This window comes from Chaetura pelagica, unplaced genomic scaffold (genome assembly GCF_000747805.2).
Source record: "Chaetura pelagica isolate M959 unplaced genomic scaffold, ChaPel_1.0 scaffold90, whole genome shotgun sequence".
Classification (NCBI taxonomy): domain Eukaryota; kingdom Metazoa; phylum Chordata; class Aves; order Apodiformes; family Apodidae; genus Chaetura; species Chaetura pelagica.
Genome location: NW_009953496.1, coordinates 15,257,266 through 15,279,315, shown reverse-complemented (window position 1 = coordinate 15,279,315; position 22,050 = coordinate 15,257,266). Strand labels below are relative to the sequence as shown.

At 34.1% G+C, this 22,050-nt stretch overlaps 1 protein-coding gene across 1 annotated transcript in view; it reads left to right on the top strand.

Moving 5' to 3' along the window:
* The window catches only part of CSMD1 (CUB and Sushi multiple domains 1), an 805,423-nt gene that overhangs the window by 733,444 nt on the left and 49,929 nt on the right, over positions 1 to 22,050 (top strand). Inside the window, exons 49-52 of the mRNA XM_009999261.1 lie at positions 122 to 310; positions 5,758 to 5,943; positions 13,489 to 13,683; positions 17,895 to 18,068. Coding sequence (XP_009997563.1) covers positions 122 to 310; positions 5,758 to 5,943; positions 13,489 to 13,683; positions 17,895 to 18,068 — 744 coding nt within the window. The remainder of the gene's footprint in view (positions 1 to 121; positions 311 to 5,757; positions 5,944 to 13,488; positions 13,684 to 17,894; positions 18,069 to 22,050) is intronic.

Sequence of the window (22,050 nt, the reverse complement as noted above, 5' to 3'; positions counted from 1 at the left end):
TAAAGAACTGAGTATTAAGTTTAATGGTATTCCATATTTGCACGTGTTATAAATAATTTAAACTTTGCAAATTAAGTGTGTTTTATTTGGTTTTAATGATGTCCCCTTTGTTGGCATTTAGCTCCCTATTGCAGCTTAAACCCTATCTTGAGGAATGGTGGAATTATAAATAAAACTGCTGGTCCTGCTGGAAGTAAAGTTCGCTATTACTGCAAACCTGGGTATAGAATGATTGGTCACAATAACGCAACATGTAGGAGACACCAAAATGGCATGTATCAGTGGGATTCTCCAGTGCCAATCTGCCACGGTAAGATAGTGTTTTCCTGTGGAGTATGCTTCTATCATATCATTGCAAGAACATTTTTCAAAACAAAGATACAGTACTGTCAGTACTGCTGTATGCTGAGAAACACATTCATATCACGGCTTTACTTCAATACATATTGTCTTTTGTTTTAATGTGTGCAGAGCTGAACTATTAAGAAGGAGAGTAATGCAAGTACAGAACGTATGAAAAATGTTTTCTGTACTTCTTTGTATAGCAAAATACATATCTCTAAATAATCCACAGCTCATAATATTGTTGCATTATACAACATTTTAATAAAAATTCAGTAGTTGTTAGGCATTAATTTGATTATTTTAGAAAATCACTTTATAATCAGTGCATCAGAGACATAAGGAAAAAGGAAAGGAAAAAGGAAAGGAAAAAGGAAAGGACAGGAAAGGAAAGGTAAGGAAAGGAAAGGAAAGGAAAGGAAAGGAAAGGAAAGGAAAGGAAAGGAAAGGAAAGGAAAGGAAAGGAAAGGAAAGGAAAGGAAAGGAAAGGAAAGGAAAGGAAAGGAAAGGAAAGGAAAGGAAAGGAAAGGAAAGGAAAGGAAAGGAAAGGAAAGGAAAGGAAAGGAAAGGAAAGGAAAGGAAAGGAAAGGAAAGGAAAGGAAAGGAAAGGAAAGGAAAGGAAAGGAAAGGAAAGGAAAGGAAAGGAAAGGAAAGGAAAGGAAAGGAAAGGAAAGGAAAGGAAAGGAAAGGAAAGGAAAGGAAAGGAAAGGAAAGGAAAGGAAAGGAAAGGAAAGGAAAGGAAAGGAAAGGAAAGGAAAGGAAAGGAAAGGAAAGGAAAGGAAAGGAAAGGAAAGGAAAGGAAAGGAAAGGAAAGGAAAGGAAAGGAAAGGAAAGGAAAGGAAAGGAAAGGAAAGGAAAGGAAAGGAAAGGAAAGGAAAGGAAAGGAAAGGAAAGGAAAGGAAAGGAAAGGAAAGGAAAGGAAAGGAAAGGAAAGGAAAGGAAAGGAAAGGAAAGGAAAGGAAAGGAAAGGAAAGGAAAGGAAAGGAAAGGAAAGGAAAGGAAAGGAAAGGAAAGGAAAGGAAAGGAAAGGAAAGGAAAGGAAAGGAAAGGAAAGGAAAGGAAAGGAAAGGAAAGGAAAGGAAAGGAAAGGAAAGGAAAGGAAAGGAAAGGAAAGGAAAGGAAAGGAAAGGAAAGGAAAGGAAAGGAAAGGAAAGGAAAGGAAAGGAAAGGAAAGGAAAGGAAAGGAAAGGAAAGGAAAGGAAAGGAAAGGAAAGGAAAGGAAAGGAAAGGAAAGGAAAGGAAAGGAAAGGAAAGGAAAGGAAAGGAAAGGAAAGGAAAGGAAAGGAAAGGAAAGGAAAGGAAAGGAAAGGAAAGGAAAGGAAAGGAAAGGAAAGGAAAGGAAAGGAAAGGAAAGGAAAGGAAAGGAAAGGAAAGGAAAGGAAAGGAAAGGAAAGGAAAGGAAAGGAAAGGAAAGGAAAGGAAAGGAAAGGAAAGGAAAGGAAAGGAAAGGAAAGGAAAGGAAAGGAAAGGAAAGGAAAGGAAAGGAAAGGAAAGGAAAGGAAAGGAAAGGAAAGGAAAGGAAAGGAAAGGAAAGGAAAGGAAAGGAAAGGAAAGGAAAGGAAAGGAAAGGAAAGGAAAGGAAAGGAAAGGAAAGGAAAGGAAAGGAAAGGAAAGGAAAGGAAAGGAAAGGAAAGGAAAGGAAAGGAAAGGAAAGGAAAGGAAAGGAAAGGAAAGGAAAGGAAAGGAAAGGAAAGGAAAGGAAAGGAAAGGAAAGGAAAGGAAAGGAAAGGAAAGGAAAGGAAAGGAAAGGAAAGGAAAGGAAAGGAAAGGAAAGGAAAGGAAAGGAAAGGAAAGGAAAGGAAAGGAAAGGAAAGGAAAGGAAAGGAAAGGAAAGGAAAGGAAAGGAAAGGAAAGGAAAGGAAAGGAAAGGAAAGGAAAGGAAAGGAAAGGAAAGGAAAGGAAAGGAAAGGAAAGGAAAGGAAAGGAAAGGAAAGGAAAGGAAAGGAAAGGAAAGGAAAGGAAAGGAAAGGAAAGGAAAGGAAAGGAAAGGAAAGGAAAGGAAAGGAAAGGAAAGGAAAGGAAAGGAAAGGAAAGGAAAGGAAAGGAAAGGAAAGGAAAGGAAAGGAAAGGAAAGGAAAGGAAAGGAAAGGAAAGGAAAGGAAAGGAAAGGAAAGGAAAGGAAAGGAAAGGAAAGGAAAGGAAAGGAAAGGAAAGGAAAGGAAAGGAAAGGAAAGGAAAGGAAAGGAAAGGAAAGGAAAGGAAAGGAAAGGAAAGGAAAGGAAAGGAAAGGAAAGGAAAGGAAAGGAAAGGAAAGGAAAGGAAAGGAAAGGAAAGGAAAGGAAAGGAAAGGAAAGGAAAGGAAAGGAAAGGAAAGGAAAGGAAAGGAAAGGAAAGGAAAGGAAAGGAATGTTTCTTTCAAATCTCAGTTTCTGGGGGATAATCAAACAACAAATAAACAGACAGACTGTAACAGGAAGAGTACCAGAATGGCAGAATTACTTGTATGACTAGTTAAAGCAGCAGTGAGAATAACCTCACAATGTAGCAGCACAAAATTCAGCAGCAGCTGAGGATAAGAAGGAAGACAGTAGAGGATAGAAGTACAACACAAAGAATGAAAGTGGTGAAGTGTGACATGAGAGCATAGATTTTGAGGTGCTTTAGTATACTGGACCTTACAATAGGTAAGAACTCATAGGCCCACCTGGGCATTGTGTATCTTTCATTCTTTAAACCAACTTGCTCAGAGCTGCCCAGCATTGAACTTTTTGGTAATTTCTAGAAAGGTTGTTGCTAGAGGTGAGGAACAAATGCTAAATGTAATTTTTCCTGCTAACATGAACTTAACAGACCTGGGGTTTTGTTTATTTTCAAATGACACAGTCAACTCCACTGGCTCCATTGAACCCACTAAATTATTTGAATGTAACTAATGTTTTAATTACTTGAGGGAACCAAAATAAGGTTCACCTATATATGCAGATGAACACATACATGGATGAGTAGATAGACTGATAATTCTGAGTTTTGGTTTTATACAGTGAAATGAATGCACACTTAACACCAGAATTGTTATTTTGAAATCAGAAAGGAGTCCTGAAAAAAAAGTTTACAAGAAATTAAATCTTAACCCAATTGCATTCTACACCAAGCATTCAGACACATTGCCATCAGGCAGAAGAGAACTGAGAGGCTTGTTAGGACAAGGAGGGACACGGTGTAGGGCTCTGGAGACACTGCAGCATTTCAGTGGGTGTGACTAGAAACAAAGAATGCACAGGCATTTTTATGATGTAGTAAAACAGAGTGAGAGTTTAAGTCTCTGTCAGTTCAGCATACAAACAAACATTTTGCAAATATAAAATTCTGCTTACATGACAGAGGGTCAGAGTTGGTTCTACTAATGGTTAAGAGATTAAATGTATTAGTAAGGGAGTAGATAGAGCACTGAACCAGATGCAGGTCTGGTGCCTATGTTGAGTACACTGGAGCCCTGAAAAGATATCACTTCTGCTGTGGTCACCTTGTGGAGAAATACTCCTAATAAAAAGACCGGCTCCCAGAAGCAGCAGAACATGCTTCTATCCTTCTTCTCCACTTTCTTTAGTACCATTAAGAGCTATAAGTGCATTAAGAATGATGAGTGTGTCGAGTGATGAACCCCTTCCTTACCACCTTTCTGTCCTACTACCAGTACCTCAAGTGGCAGGAGGCTCAGCCCTTACCTGCTGAAGGAGAAATACTATTTTGAGAAGACAAAGCCAGCACTGGTTAGGGTGCAAAAAAAATGCAAAGAAGTTGTGTTACAAAGGAAGCAGTGTATTTTGAAACATTTCTCCAGTTCTACTTTTATAAGCAATTTGACAGATTCCAGATGGGAGCAAACAACTGAGATGAACTGTTCATGATTCCGTAATGCTTGCCTCTCCTCATCATAATAATATGCAAAGTTCTGTGTTGTTTTTAATTTAAATGTGTCAAATGTGAAACCTTGGGAATACTGACAATGAATTTGAGAGTTGTGTTTATGGTACCATGACAATGTGTTGTGAAATTAAGAATTTACATGTAATTGGGTAAATTATAATAACATTTTTTTAAATACTAATTTTCATCTCGGTTTAACAATTTTCAAAGGCTGTTATTTCATATTTTGAAATATGTTGACTTTATTAAAATAATAAAGCTTATCAGTGTCAAGTGGAAAGGAACTAATGCCCAGATTACTTTTTAACTGTTAAAATGTTGAATTGCTTCTTAAAATTGACTGTATATATAGAAAAAACATAGAAAAAAACATGCATTGCCATGAGGTGATGGTTTCTCTACCCTCAGTTTCCGTTTGGCAGAAGATAATATCCTTTCAGAGAAAATAATACTGTGACTTTCCCTTCAGAAGCCTTATGGGACAAATATAAAATCTTTACCAGCACTACTGACTCATTCAAGCACCTAGAATTAATATCTGTGCATACATAACTATTTTAAAATAATGCATAGCATGACAAATTTAAAAAGCATACTGAAGAGTTGCCTTTCTTCTTTTTACTATCAAAATGGAGCCACGAAATCAGATGGCAGAAGGCAATCCTACCGTGGAGATACTCCCTGAAAGAGGCTGAAATAGGTATTTTTGTAATTATACAGGGTCATAGAATTGTCGGAGTTGGAAGGGACCTCTAGAGATTATCTAGTCCAACTCACCTGCTAAAGCAGGACTGCCTGGAGCACATTACTCAGGACTGCATCCAAGTGGGTCTTGAATATCTCCAGAGAAGGGGAGTCCACATCCTCCCTGGGCAGCCTGTTCCAGTGCTCTGTCACCCTCACCATAAAGAAGTTTTTCTTCATATTTAAATAGAACTGCCAGCTTATGCCCATTTCCCCATGTCCTGTCACTGGAAACTACTGAAAAGAGTCTGACTCCATCTTCCTTGCAGCCACCTTTTAGATAATTAATAAGGTGTCCCCTCAGCTTTCTCTTCTCCAGGCTAGAGTCCCAGCTCTCTCAGCCTTTCCCCATAAGGGAGATGTTCCAGTCCCCCAGTCATCTTTGTTACTGTCTGCTGGACTCTCTCTAGTAGTTCCCTATCTCTCTTGAACTGGGGAGCCCAGAACTGGACACAGTATAACAGCTGTAGCCTCACCAGAGCAGAGTAAAGGGGGAGAATGACCTCTCTCGACATACTGGCCACACTCTTCCTTATGCACCCTAGTGACTATATTAAAGAAAACAATGATTTATAAAACATTTGTCTGTATTAGATACACTTTAAAGTATATATAAATGTTTTAAATATTGTTGCATTTATTGGAATGTTGTAAAAATGGTGGAAAATTAATTTCAGTTGTTATGGATGGGATATGTCAAAATTGCTAATGTGTGTTTCTTATTTCAGTAGTGGAAATATATATATTTTTTTAAATATATGAGAAAACACCAATTTTTTATGTTTTTCTTTCCTGTCTTTTCAGCTGTATCTTGTGGTATTCCTGAATCCCCTGGGAATGGTTCAGTTATAGGTAATGAATTCACTTTGGGCAGCAGATTGATATATGAATGTAATGAAGGCTTCAAGCTAGAATCTACTCAACAAAAAACAGCAGTGTGTCAAGAAGATGGATTATGGAGCAACAAAGGGAGGCCACCTGTTTGCAAATGTAAGTGAGCATATATTTCTCAAGCATATTTCCCTTCAACTTTCTTGGGGAAATCTTCACTGGTGATGTTTAAGTTTTAAGTATCCATATCCCTTGAACTGGCCTTTCAGGAACATATAATAATTTAGAATTTAGTAAAGCAGGAGAGGCTTATATATTTGTTTAATTTAAAAACCTCTAGTGTATCTTCTGAATTAAAATTATTAGATAATTCGGTTTAATGTATATTTTCTTATTATGAATAATGTGCTCTTCTCCATTTTCATAGTATAAAGTTACAACCATCAACTAGAATTTAATTTAATACAGTGTCTGGAGTCATAGAAGAAAAACTATTTTTTTTAAATACTACTAGTGCAGATAATTAAGCTGGATAAGAGTACTTTATTCTTCTTTTTTGCCTTTTGTCAGAACTAGCCAATGTAATACAGACTCCCCTCTCATGTGACATAGCCTCTTATTTGCATTGGACTACCACTTGCCATCTTTGTACTGAATCAAAGCAATAATTAACTTTATATCTGTAGTGGACAAATAATTTATTTTTCTTATGCTCACCTGGCTGCTCCTGCACCCCCCCTCTTCAAACAGACAGGGAAAGATAGGGTGATAAAGTAGGATGATGTGTGTCAAGACAAAACCAGAGAAATTAAATTCACTTTCCCAAAGTCAAGTCCTTTGACAGTAATGTGCTGCCAATTAAAATAGGGTCAAATACATTTCAGAAAAAATAAACTAAACTGAAACAACACTTTCCTATTTTGAGAGTCAACTTCACTCCGTTACTCTTGACTCTTCTTCCTACCCTGAGCAGTGCTCGGGGATGAGGATCGGTAGTTGTGCTCAGAAAATAAGGTACAAAGAACATAACTGAAATGATTAATTAGCAGAAACATCAATAGATTTATTTTTAATTTTTTTTTGAGAGGAGAGGCCAGTTAAACTAACTGGAGATTAGAAATGCTGAATTTATACGACAATATCTGCAGTGCAACAAAAACAACAAAAAAAGCTTGTGTTATTGAAATAATGAATCATAACCAGACAATAACTACTCTGTAAAACAAACCTTAGTTATTAACAGTTAACACAACTTTCAACATTGTAAAGCTTTGCTTAATAGTTATAATAGCCTAATGAAATTTATATAACACTTCTTTTTTTTTCCTTTCCTAAAAATCTCTTGAGTTTGAAAAAGCATCCCACTACTTCTAAAATGAGAAGTATGAAATTAAAATACATGGCAACATTATAATGTTGCCATCTACATGGGAACATTGAAGTAAATACTGTCAAAATTACTTCCTATTCAGAGGCAGGTGTGCTCTACCCAAGAATTATTACAAAGCTTAGGCAATCTGCATAACAACCTGTTTTTGTAGTTTTGCTACTGTAAGGATAAATGTATTTAGTCTCCAGAGATAGAAACATCTCAAACGTGATGAGCAGCAAACATAGCACAGAAAGGTAAATGGTAAATAAATGAGTTCATTTTATCCCCAGGTCTATTAAAAAGAAGCTTGAAATCTGTGCAGTTTATTTTGCAAAGTATCTCTGTAATATAATACCTCAGGCAGATGTTTGAAACTTCTTTTGTTTTTATGGGAAATATTTACATCACATTTGAATTGTGAGAAATATGATCCGTGCTGGCCATACAGCAAGACACAGCTGGATCCCAGATATTAGGCTACTACATTTAATTACATGAAATACTAATCAACAGATATTTGTTAATAAAAATTACCTGAATGACAAGTAAGTTACTTGCTTCAGTTATTCTACATAATGATCTCTAGCACATGATGAAGGGAACTGGAGATGTCTATCTATATTGGTATTTTAAAGCCTTTTTCAGGCAATACTTTAAATCAGGGCAATAGTCTCTTTAGAGAGTGATCATATTGTAGTAAATTTACATAAGAATACAGGACACAGTGTAACCTCTGCAAAAACTTTATACTGAAGCCTGTAAATGAGTACTCTACTGTTTGTCAAATAAGTAAATGTGATGAACGTTTCCAAAAAAACATCCCATTCAGAAAATGTAGATATGTCCAAGAAACTTGAGTAAATCAAACGACTTTGGTCTCAAAATATAGAAGTGTGCTGGTGCTTGTGTGATTCTTTACTACAGGCCACATAAGCTGTCCCTAATAACTTGTACGCCAGCTAATGTCATTTGGATGATACTCAGAAAGGAAAGACTGTGTGGGCATAATTACAGATTTAAGGTTTTAAGTTGTAACTGTAGATAGCTGAGAAGCACTGTTTTACCTATCATTAACACTTTTACACACCTGTAAAGCACTCATGAAAAGTTGTAAGTTTCCATCTTTCTAAGATTTTTCCTTTTTTTTTAAAGAGAATAAACTTTTGGGAATTCTTTGACCATTCTGTTTCATCAGATATGGTTTGAATTTTTTTCTGCTATGATGCAAATAGAGGTGCTTATTCTTGCAGTGACAAGTTAAAAAGGGAAAAAAAACACAAATAAAATTTCCTGCCTTTTCTTCTGGATGATGTAATGTCTTGCTATTATTGTATAAAATTGCATCATTATAGCATAAATATTATGTTGTGTTTTTAAATTGTTAGTGAAAATTATTCTTATTACTTAGTGCTTCACTTTTTGCAGAATATATATCAAGTAAGGTTTTCCAAAGCAGAGACTGAAAGATGGAAACAGAAAAGGACTTGATTGTCAATGCAAAATGTAGATGTATTGTTCCTGAAATTCAATCTGGAGCCTCACTTGGGTAGCTTAAGTTATTTGCTGAGAGATTCATGCTTGGAATAGTATCTGTAACTATTTTGTAAAGAGTAATCTAAAGGTGTTAGTGAGAGTCAGTCCATTCATCTGAGACACTTACTTTGTTTTTACATCGCTATGTTAGATTATTTTTTTTCTGATTATGTCAAGTTACCCTACCAGTTCTCTCAAACTAGATACTGTGATTTATAAACCATTAGTATGAATGTACACAATATTATATTGTATTAGTACACAAAAACATATAAAATGTATACATTTAGTTTATATTCTTTGTGTATTGGTGCTGAGATCTGGAGCACTATATGTGTATTAACAAAAATACTGCTGAAATAAGATAATTTATTAGCCTCTGTTCTTTCTTGCTTTCCTTTTCATTGAAGTAGGTGGATGCATAGCCTAGGAAATTGAGTTTGTGGTTAATTAATTATTCTAACAATTTAATTCCATGGCATGGTCCCTGTAACTGCATAACTTCATTGCTGTTTGCCATTGCTTGTCTAATATACTCATTCAAAGATTTAAATTGGGTCATTGGTTTATGCTAATTTATCTAATACCAAGCATTTTAAAGAACAGCGAATGTTACCTTTGCATAATCTGCAAATTGTAGATTTTAATGTAGGTATTTTTAGAAGTTATGGTATGCTGAGCTATAACAGTGATGGTTCAGACATCAATTATGTAGTTCTGGTGTGGAGCATCAGTTGTATTATAAATGCAAAAAGGGGTTTGTCAGAATAAACAGGCAGAGATTCACGTCCAGCTCATCACAGATACTGTGCAATTGCTGGAGTTTGTATTAGCTAGGATATTCAGAACATCATACCTAATGATTCTCCTAACATTTTCTTTAATGAATCCTGAAGTCAATAAGTAATTTTTGTAGTAGTTTTTTAAAGATTTTGTATGTATCATGGAGTACTTTCTAAAGGCTAGTACTTACTAAAGGTTCGTACTTACACAGTGAACTGTGTAGTAAAAGAGTTAATTACTTTAGGCATTTTAGATTAGTCCAGTCTTATTACAGATTAACTTGACATAACTGACTAAATTAACAGACTGATACTAAATATCGTATGTTTCTTTTGTTTATCTGTTTCAAGGTTTCAAAGCATTTCCAGCTTAAGTATGTTGAAAACAAGAAACATTTAAGTTTTTTGTTCTGTTTGTTGTTTTTTTTTTTTTATACTGGTATGTACTCACTCAAGTTCAAGTACTATCAACTTGCTCAAGTGATCCTATTTTGTTCTTAGATTCTGTGATGTATGGGATTATTTGGTTTCCTACTGTCTTCTGATTTTACTAATAGCTATGAATTTAAACCATGCTAGTTCCTGAAGCGTAACAGGATTTGACCTTAATCTTGCTCTTTTTAAGCTAATAGTAAATTTAGTCGAAGTGGTATACTTGAACAAAATAGTTCTAAATATTGCATTGTGAGTTCACAATACAGTAAGACAAAAATGCCCTTTCCCTTTTTTTTGTAATTGTTAACTACCTGCTGAAGAATGGCAATCATGTATCATATGCACATAATAAGAACAAGGTTCTATAACTGAGTTTTTCTCATCATATACATTGTACTAGTCTTTTTTTTTTTTCTCTCTCTTTCCATTGAAACAATAATTATATTTAGAGTAACAGTATTCCTGGGATCACATGAGATGTACTGATGTACTTTCTTTTGCTTGCATAGCAATAAGCAAAGACAAGCAAAGTCTTGTATACAGAACAACTCAGTAAAAATGGAGTCAGTCTTTTGTTATTGAGAGTATAGGGAAATTATTAGCAAACTGTTTTTGTTGACCAGAGAGCAAGTAAAGGGAATAAAGAAGTTACAAAGAATTAATCATTATGAAGAACTAAAAGTAAAGGTTGAGGACATTATTGTACAAATTTGTGTTAAAATTTAGTTGTTGTAGCTGCAGAGATCTTGGTGGGTTGGTTTGGTTTTCTATTGTCATCATCATAGTTTGTATAGTGAACATTTTGCTTAGTGAATATTTTGCTTATGTCTTGAGTAGCAAAAATACCTGGGCCTATAGGAGAACTCAGTTGTTTTGGTTTTTTCTATTATGAATTCACAAGTATCAGTATATGGAGATTGTAGTGTTGTTAAAATGGGTAATCTTAATAATAATTTCTAATCATAATTATGTTGTCTGACCTATACTTTATGTAAAGTGGTATTATTAATACATTTCTGTAAAAGAATACCTAGAGGAAAGAGAGAAGAGCTTCACATCTGCAAGAAGCTAAGATCATCCCTTGAAGAGTTTCATCTACTTATATGACAATTTAAATAGTGCCCACCCCATAACTCGTAAGAGAGAGACTGTGACAGGCAAATCTATGCAATCATCCATAAACAGTGTGCACAAAATCAAGCCTCTGTTATTAGTATTTTTTGCTTGTTTGTTTCTTAAAGGATGAGGAAAATAATTAATTCAAATCAGTCCCTGTAAAATTAATTTCTTTCAAGTAACAATTTTAGTTTATTACGACAACAAAATCTATAAGTATATTCTGTACTCAATAAGGTCTCCTATTAGAAGTTATAAATCACGTACCAGAATCTGATAGTAGTTTGTAAAGTGTGCTTGCAACAAAATTCGAAGTATATTTATAGCTAAAGTAAGAATAATTTACATAGTAATCTCAGTATGGAAAGGAAACATCTACATGGCTTATTTACATATTCTGTAATAGCTGAGTCTCTTATCTCTAAGTGTCTTAAGATATCCCCTATGGTTAAGAGTAATTTTTTTTATTATTAGCCTAAATAAGAAGCTTGCTTTCCACTTTGAAAAATCTGTATTTCTCAGTAAAACTATAGCTTGAAAGGAGAAGTGATAAAAATGTTAATTTTGAGGGGAATGAAATACCAGTTTAGAATATTTCTGTCTTCTGAAAGATCTATATGATTTTCACTCCAAGATGAGTGCTTTCATATGCTTATTGTGCTTAAAAACAAATAAGAATAAACTATCTCTTGGTTAATAACTTGTAATCTTTGAGTAGCTGTGAAACACAATTTAGTATCAGTATCAAATGTAGTTAGGAGGTAAGAAGTCTTCATATAGCCTGAGAAACTGGTCATAAGTAGACAGAATATTCATATAAATGCCAAGTGAAGAAATATTACATTTCAAAGTGATTCATGCTGGCAATCCTTCCTGAAATATACTGAAAAAAATCGAAGAAGATACTCTAAAATTTCAACCCAATGTAACACTATAATCCCTCATTTGGAAGTTCTTTAGATTATTTCCCCTTCATAAATTATTGCACATATTCAGAGATGGGCTGGGGTGACAGCTCTGTGTTTCTTAGGTGCTAGAATTTACCATTGTGAGGTAACTGTTGGAAAAGGCTGATGTATAATTCTAGTATTATCAAAGGTATTCTGAAAAGTGGTGGAAATCTCAATTTTTACAGGAATTTTTCTTCTATCCCTTCCCCTGTATTTCAGTCATTGCCTGAACAAGTCTCTTTCATCACACATTCATACTTACGATAAAATCGCTTTATACCTCTCAGAGAGTGTAAAGTCTCCAGAATGTGTAATTATTTTTTTGCCAGCTTTATGAGTCCTTTCTCTGTTAGAATGGTGTAAATTTATTATAGCTTAAATGAGCATCAGACTCTATTTCTTCAGTGTAGTTTGGGGGTTTTATATACTTCCTCTTAATGCTTTTTTTCATATGCTAAACAGTGCAGTGACTTGAGTATACTGTACAAAAGATTTGAGGTAATTATTCCTAAGTATACCAAATAATTGTATAATTTATTTTTGGCAACATGTAAGAAAAACAAAAGAAAAGGAACTAAATTTCTGTTACATGTTGGGTTTTTTGCCTAAAGTATTCTTTGGGATATAAACAGTCAACAATGCTTTCAGACTTTTTCTGTATTAGGGAAATTCTGAACAACATATAAGATACCAAATACAGCTATTTTTAAATAAAGTAATCATAAATATTTTTTTAAAACTAGCCTAACCTTTACAGGCACATGCACATTAGGATAGAATTTATGTCAATTTAACAAATATTTTAAATACCGTGTGTACTTGATCTTGAATTGTAGAGCATCAGTTTGAAACAGAAAAATATTTTTTAATTATTTACATTGTTGGTAGCTATATTAAGCCTTATTCAAAACATAAACTACACTTCTTATCTACTGGCAGTAATTAACCTCTCTATCTGAACTAACTTAAAATGCTGAAATATTATCTTTCTTTTTTTATGCTAAGTGTTCTAAAATGGAAGGCAGTGGTTTTCCTAAATAGCCACAGTAGTATACCGTTTTATAGTGATTATCATTTGAATGTGTGTTATCAGCTTTTGTGACAACCTGGTTTAAGAACTTTTTGAACCTTTTCTCAAGTGAATATCATAGGTAGAAAAATAAAGCATTACTTGAGCCTTTGTAAAAATTACACAGCATTGTTTGCTTTCCCTTTTACATCCATTGTAGTCTATGATGTATTTTGTCTCTGAAATTTTTAAATAAATCACAATAAAGAGCATAACTGCATGTCATTTTGCCACTGCATCTCACTAAATGAAAATGTACTACAAACTCTTGCTCAATTTGTAATACTCAATGTACTAATGTTAGTTATTTTTGCTGGAACTTGTATTTCAAAACTACTAATGGTTTGCCCAATTTCACATTGCAAAACTTTTGCCAGTAAGGCAAGACTAATTCTGTGAAGCAACTTAGGGGTACAATGCTAATATTTGAGTGTCCTTTCTTTGCAGCTGTAACTTGCCCCAGCATAGAGACTCTGCTATCAGAACATGTTGTCTGGAGACTGATTTCTGGGTCACTGAATGAATATGGAGCTCAAGTCATGCTCAGCTGCAGTTCTGGATATTATTTATTAGGTCAAAGACTCATACAGTGCAGGACTAATGGAACCTGGAGTGTAGGCAACGAAAGACCAAGTTGTAAGGGTAAGGAAAATACTTGTTTAAAGAATATCCTATTTTTTTAATGCATGTGTTTTATAAATAAAGGGTTTGGGTTTTTTTAAGTGTTTTGCTATCAATCTATGTTGCAATAAATCCAATCGGGAGCAGGGTCAAGTAATGACATGATAACCAATATGATTTTTCATATCATTCCCCTTTATTATTACTTCAGTTACCTCTTATATACTTTTAAGCTACTGTCCACGCAGCTGTGCATGCAGACAGATACCTTATGTGATTGGCTAAATATCGCTGTTCACACGGCAGATTTTACTTTACTATTGGTTATTCATTGCGTTATGACTTTATGCATTACACTAAGCCTTTATGCATTATAAGCACCACGTAGTTACATTTCTGCTGTCTTTGGATCCCAAAGGGTATCCTTGGATACCCAAACAAGATACATTTCCTTGGGTTCCCAAGGCCAAAGACAAGCCTGGCTTTGAAGAGGAACAATGGCTAGTCTCATACTCTGGTGCTACAGCAAAGCTTGTTAAATTCTTCCAGGCTCACAAAATCATGCCCCTGCTGTATTAGAAATTCTTCCACAACCGGCTGTATTAAAAAATCCTCCACAAATCTATAAGTAAGCAAATATGAAACGTTCATTAACTTGTTGAAGTTAATTGATTCAAGTCTTTATGTGTGCTGGATAGTAGATCTCAAACGAGTCAATGAAGTTGCATCGGAAGATAAATTTAAATGATGATTTATGTCTGACTAGGGATTCATTCATGTAGATAGTGCATAAGTCTTTAGAGAATACTAAATAATGCTACTTTAACAGATTCCAGATTATAATTAAATTTAAAAGATCGTAGTGCTTTGACCTCTTGGATGAAGCATGAAACCTATAATGCTGGATAAATGTATGTATGAGTTTTCATATTTTCATATGAAACTATCAAAAATTATATCACCCCTGATTTTGGGTACTTAAAGATTTAGAAAACCTTGACATTCTCAGTGGGCTAATACAGTTGTCAGTGGTTTCATTATCAGAGTCTTAACAAATCTTCCCAGTACTGCATTTCTAATTTTTCCAGTGTGTTACTTGCTTTCGTTGGAGAGGTTATTTGGCACATCATCTAGTTCTGCTATTCTTGAAACATAAACTTTTCATATGTTATAGTAGTATTTATAGGCTCTGTTTCAATGCCAGGACAACACAGAAGATCACAACATCTGCAGGAAAATGGCCAGTTGACAGGTCTAACATACTAAACAGAACTAGAAAAAAAATTCAGGCATTCAGTTTTGCAGAGCAGTATGTCATTTCAGCGACATATTCAAATTTAGTATGTAATCCTGAAGAAATGTTTTTTTCCTTTCAGAGAGTGGTTTGGTTTGCTGGTTTTTTTTTCATTCAGATAAGTTTCTAATTTTAGAAGATGTTTGAGACTGTCTATTCTGAAACAAGCTGAATCAATAAGAGAATTTTTATGGTAGGAAAGAGGTTTTGGGATCAGGTGAACAGCTTATTAAGTAAAACCTTTTTGTGTTTTTTTCGAACAAAGAGAACAGAATCATTCTGCTGTGTCAACCTGTCATGTCTGCAGACATGTCAGTAATATATTTTGATAAATAGTAGCAAAAGTTTCTCATATGATTCTGTGATAGTGATAAGAGAATGAACATGAACATCAGAAAGCTTTTTCATATTCCCAATAAGTGGTTGAGCAAAACCTTCAGTATGATGTACATATTGTGACAAACAGAAAACAAAGTTAATTTGCCTAAGTCCAAGCTCCTAATGCCATATGAGACAAATTACAGTATCTAAGCTGTTACTTACCAAGGAGAACTAGAGAGAGATTCTCAGACTTTTTCAACAGCAGCTGGAGGCTACAGAGAATCCCCCAAGTCATTTTAGATGGTACTGAATCACTCTCAAAGGTGATTCCAGTATAAACTGAAACAGTCTCTCACCAGTACCAGGAGGAGTGTGGCTACAAACCTAAGGCATGAAATTTTCAAAGGTAGCATTAGAGAATGATGCTAGTATGGCAAAGAAGAACAAAGCAAAGAGAACAAAGGATGTACACCACTTAACTAAAGAAATGTAAAAAATAAAAATAATAATAAACAAGCAAACAACCAACCAATATTTATTTTCTAGAAAAGAAAAAAAAGTTATTTGAGATGTTTGTAAAAAAAGGCTGGGAGAACTACCTGTAACAACAATCAATATAATACGTACATGAAAGCAGTGTATTTGATCTCATTTGAATTATGATGAGTTTTGGCCTTATGTTGGTTCTGTTTAATTCTATTAGTTTTATTTTTTTAAAAAAAATCCTTTAAAAACTATTCAGTTGCAAAAATAAGGTGACTCTTCTGTATCTCTTACAAACCAGTAATAGCCATATCAATTTTCTTTTCAAAAATGAATGAGTTTTTTATTCTATTAACTGCACTTTTATCCCTTTCCTTTTGTGCACATACACTAAAAAGACCTATTTTTTGTGTGTTTGCTGCCTAATATGCATCTACTTTTCAGCTCCTGAGAACTGTTTGAAAAGCTAGTTCTTGACCAACCTCCACAATTACAGAATTTTTATTTAAGTAGAAAATGAGGTGACCCATATGAGATGCAGTTAACCAAAAACAGAATATTAAGTAGAAATGGATAACCAAGGAGTTGCTGATTGAAGATATGTTAGCTTATTTATAAGACAGGTACATTATTTTGCCTTTTGAAAGAGGTCTGATTAGGATTTAATTATGGCAAACTTCATCTCCCGAGAGATGTTCAGTAATACTTCCATTGGATACAGATCATTAAGATCCAAAATAAGCTGTAGGGTATTTTGAAGAGTCTACTGTTTACTTTCTGTCTGTTATTCATGTGCTAAGTATAGGTTACATAAATGTAGATTCTAGCTGTTCATATTTCTGAAGTTGCATGAAAACTCCTTGAAGCAGGATGATAAGGCATTTAGATAATATTTATCAATCTCTACTTCTGAATAGTATCTCTAAAGGAAATACAGGACAACAAAGGAAGAAGGTTCTGAATTAAGAGAGATCTAACTAGTAAATGAATTGCTTTTGTATAAGAATATGCTGAACAGCTACCTAACAAGTTGTGGGTAACTCATTATACTGTGTATTTTAGGAAAAAAAAATATTTTTTTAATACATCAATAAGTGTAATTAATGTTGAGTTTTAGCATTAGAATTTACAGTGTTAGGCTATTCAACACATTACGTTAATGTGATTTAATTGTAGTTAAAAGGAGTCTTATCCACCTCTGGAAGCCTTATGTACACAGGAAACTTTGATCACATGTATTCTGATTATGGCTGAGTTAACTGCACAGTTAACTGCAGTTTAATTGATTTTATGCATTTTCTACCCAGTTCCTTGTTGCTCTTCTATAATGAACCTTTCAAAATATTGAAGAGTGTGGCCTTCAAGTTTCAGATAGGAAGTATAGTTGTCGTTAAGATGGTTTTGAAAGTAAGCTCATGAGTTATGCTAATACATAATAAAATAAATTTGAAGCTCTTAGAGGAATTATTCTGCTTCTTAAATTATGAAATACATTATAGAACAGTTTTAATTAAATTATAGTTTGATGCATTCTTTAAAAATAAATTGTCATGTGGTGCCTGTAATACCTGTGGGTTGCAGCAGAGGCTATAGAAGTTTTCTATGATAATGGGTAATGTCTGGCCTCAAGAAAAAAACAGGAGATTTCTATTTTTAGCAAGTAGACAACCACGTTGTAGGATTATGAAAAGTAATGGGGAATGAGAAAAAATACAAGTCTTAAAAATTCAGAATGCTACTTGTTAAAAAATAAATAAATCTTTAAACAGACATAACACTTAAAATAGCCAGGGAAAGCATATTAAATGAGTAGCCTAGGGTATGTACACATGCAATATAACTGCAGCCTTCTCAGACGTTCAGGTAATTTTTCTCTTTTGCAACTGGAAATGCAAACCATGTTTAGTCTGCTGTCAAATGTGAAGATATCATAATGAATTTTCAGATTTAGAACATATGTTGCCAAATAAAGCACAATTTTAAGCACTTTATGTGGAATGCAATTATTGTATTTATTTCTATTGCATTTGCTTTTTAAGAAAATGTGAGGTGGTGTAATGTCTTCCAGTCTAAGAAATTCTTAAAAGTATTGTCATAATTCAGTTTGTTCTCTTTTTGTTTTTTTTTTTCCTAGTTATCTCCTGTGGTGGTCTTCCATCTCCACCAAATGGAAATAAGATTGGAACCTTAACAGTGTATGGAGCTACTGCAATATTCACCTGTAACACAGGGTACACATTAGTTGGTTCTCATGTGAGAGAATGCTTGGCAAATGGTCTCTGGAGTGGTGCTGAAACCCAATGCCTAGGTAAAAAACAAACTTCTAGTTTCCCTTCTGTTTTGATTAATTTTGTTTTGTTTTAATCAAATGCAGTATCAAGTACTGGAATTCAGCTCATCAGGTGGCCACATTTTTAAATCAATGAAAAATAAAGATATAAGGGATAAGTAGGTAGTCTATGCTGGTTTTGCCTTACATTTCTAAGCAAATTTACATCTTTGTAGCATCATAAAAGTAATTTGCAGTTATTGAGCTTAGAGTTCATGCTCTCACCAAGGTGCAAAGCTTAAAGAAATGGCTATAGTTCCCCTGAGCAAAACAGAAAAACAGAGCTGTGCTTTAAGACACAACAACATTCCCCTTGTAGAATATTATATTAAAGAATGTCTGCATCAAAATATCCAGGTGTAATTGGACCACATACCAACTAAACCATGTCTTAAAAAAAAATGATTTTCATGTATCATCAATTTCATCTTAGCAGGTTATTAAGAAAAAGGAATAGCAAGATAAACATGAGAAACATTATTTTTACCAGAGTACTAGCAACAGCATCCTGCATTTCTGGAGATCTTTAATTCCATAAAATAATTTTAGAGAAAATATTTTGAAACCAATTGCAAGCCACAAGACAGTAATGTACAAACAGAAAAAAAGCATAAAAATTAACCTTGATGTGAAAGAATGTGGAGCTATCAGCTGCATATTAACTCCATTCTTCATCACCATAGAACAGACAATCTGACTTGATATAGGTGATATACAGAAATGTGTGTGTCTTCTCTTAGAGACAGGGATAAAATCTCAGTCTTTATGTCATACTTGCTGTGTTGATTGCTTTTTATTCTTCCAATTCAGATTCTAGGGAGAATGAAAACAGAATATTATAAAAAAATAGTGTGAGATACTATAATTAAGATCTGAGTAAAGATTTTATAACCTTTGATCATACATTCCTTCATTTTGCAACAGTAATGTTTGCAGTACAATTTTTGTGAAGATAGTTTTACAGCATGTCATCTTCTAAGATACAAAGGGGTCAGAAATAGTGACCATTGTCTCATAAAGCTAACCTAGCTTCTAAATGATGGTTTGTTATGAGTACGTTCCCAGCAACATGTAGTTGTTTCAGGCAAATTTTGTGAAAAGCAAAAACACGTATCTGGCTATATATATATTTAATTCCATAACCTTATTTTTCACTTTAAAATATACTATGTTAATAATTACGTCATCTTGATGTAGGAAATAATGGTGTAAATGGAGTAAACATTTATTACTACTTCTTTTGATATTTAGAGATTTAAAGGAGTAAAATATCTTTTTTTTTAACCAAGGAAAACACTGCAGTGCTGGTTAGGGGAATCATATGCTTCAGGATTCCTTTTTCACATACATAAGTTAATCAGTTGCACAGTGGAACTGTTCAAGAGGTTTGTATGTGAAGATACATCAGCTTCCTCACAGTGTCAGGTTATCCCTGGGCTGAGGCTGGCCCACAAGATGCTGGAACTGCAGCTCCAAAGCTCCAATAGTTCCAGATTTGCATGTGTAGGAGTATTTTCCTTAGCCCTTTCTTCTGTTGCAAAAATGCAAGCTGTACTTTAAAACACAGAGCTATTACCCCTCCATTTTTTTCTGCTGTGTTATACCATTCATTGCCAGTGTAGTGCTCAATGCCTGAATATAACAATTTCCATCATAAAGATAAGTGTTAGCATTCATTCATTTTAACTGAACTGAAATACCGCTTCATAATCTCATCAACAATAATAGTGTTTAGTATTTATGTGCTGCTCTTCTTTTTTGAAAGGCTATAGACACAGGATCATCTGGCTGCAAGCACATACAAACTAAATAATATACAAATCTCTGTGGATTCTGTTGATATAATAACTCTTGTCCATGGAAGACTGGAAAAGATTTGTTTCTTCTGCTCTGACTGCTGAGAAATATATTTTACCACTGAACACCCCAAAAATTGTCTATGGTAACCACACATTCAGATTCACATATTGGAGAGATAGAGAAGAACTGATCTGAACAACTTACGTAGTGAACCAGTTTATCTTGAAGTTTATCTTACCAGTTTATTCTTGAAGTAACTTTAAAAAAAACTACACATGGTGAGGCTTTTACCTCTTTGGGAAACAGCTAATACATTTACTAGATCTCACAGTTAGGAGACACTGTCTGAACATACAGCTTGTATTTCACTTACATGAATTAATCCTTTTCTTCTCCAGGAGTGATTTGCTGTTGGATTTAGTCTGCTTCAGTTTTTTTTACAAATCTGCATTGGAATCGGTATCCATTATTTTTATCTTATGCCCTTGGTCATAAATAATATTTTTTTCCATCTGACTATCTGCATTTAAATGTTTTTCTACAGATCTATTCCCACTTGGAATGATCACAGGACCTCTTGCAAGAAGTATTACTGCAGAGAGAGCAATGCTTGACTTATTACTCTTTCCAATTCTTATTCTAAAAATATCATCAGACTTTGGTTTCTATTTTCTGTATCAGATTGATTGCATTGTTGAATACAGTCCTGTGCTTAAATGCACTAAACAAAGATCACATTTAGAGCTGAAAGGTTGTTAATCACTAATTAGTCTTTGCTTCAGAGAAGGTCTGTAGTGCTAAAAAATACTGCCCAGCTCTGAGTATGAAAGTCTGAATTTGAACTACCATATGCATGCTGCAGAAGGTTGTATTTCTGCTACTAAACCTCTCCACATTCTTTCATATAAGGTATATTCACACCATGTACTTTAAGCACCTAATTTAGATGCAATTTAGAGTACAGAGTAAGATCTTAAATTCCCAACAAGGTCAAGGGAACGATGTAGGCTCCTCTAGAGAGCAATTCAGGAAGGGTAAATTCTTAAATTTTAAAGCTAGATGATGTGAATGCCTCTAGTTGTGTATTCCTAAATTTCAAGGACAGCATGCAAAAAATTTATTTCAGAGGTGCCTTTAGGACTTACTTGAAGCCTGTGGAAATCAGAAGGCAAACACCCAGGGAGCTCTGAGTGAGCCTTTCCATTTCAAAGGAATGATAATGAGTCCGAGGTGCTTTTTACCTACACTGTACCTGCATGAATGTAATAGAGGACAGCTATAGATGAAATTAGGTATCACTTTATGTTACCCACTGGTCTGTGTAGAATCAATTTATGATTTCAGACCAGCTGAGTTTGCTAAATTCTGTACCTCAGGAAAGGGTTTGTCAAATCCTTATTACTTTTCTCAGAAGAAAGCTAAAATGAATGACTGCAGTTAATGAATCCAAAGCTAAAAACTAGACCTAAGTCTTCAGACAGTATTACTTTTTTTTTCCTCTTAATTATGTAACAATAACTACAAATAATTAGGCAAGATTCTTTTTATTTAATTCAATCATCCCACTCATATTTAATATCTCTTCCCCTTTTTTGTACTTAAGAGAATACTTGCACTTATAAGTCACAAAACATCCGTATTTCTGTGCATGCTTTGTATGCATGAGTGACCATATATACACGCAGGACATAGATAAAATTGGAAGAATTTAAGAGATTGCTTAACTCCATCTCTAGTATTGGTGGTATTTAATCATGGATTAAAGCGTTTTCCTGAATAGATATCTTTTTCATTACTTTTTATGACTTTCAGGTACAAAACTATACATAATTCAAGGACAGATTCTAAAATATAAACTTAAATGTAATCTACTCTATTCCATTTTAATTAATTTTTAGATTTTTTTTAAGGAAAAGGTAAGAATTCCATATTTTATGTAATTCTATAACGTATATATGTAATTCTCTACATTTGTCAGTGTTTAAAAAATCCTGCTGCTGTCTGTGCTTGTATAAAAATATCTTACCTTGCAATTGATAACTCAAAGGAAAACTGCAGTACGGTGTTGTGATATTGCCTTGTATTTGAAATTCAATATGCATTTAAAATAGAATTATTTGTATCTTGCTTTCTAAGGTGTTTTAGAAAAAAACCTGCTGAA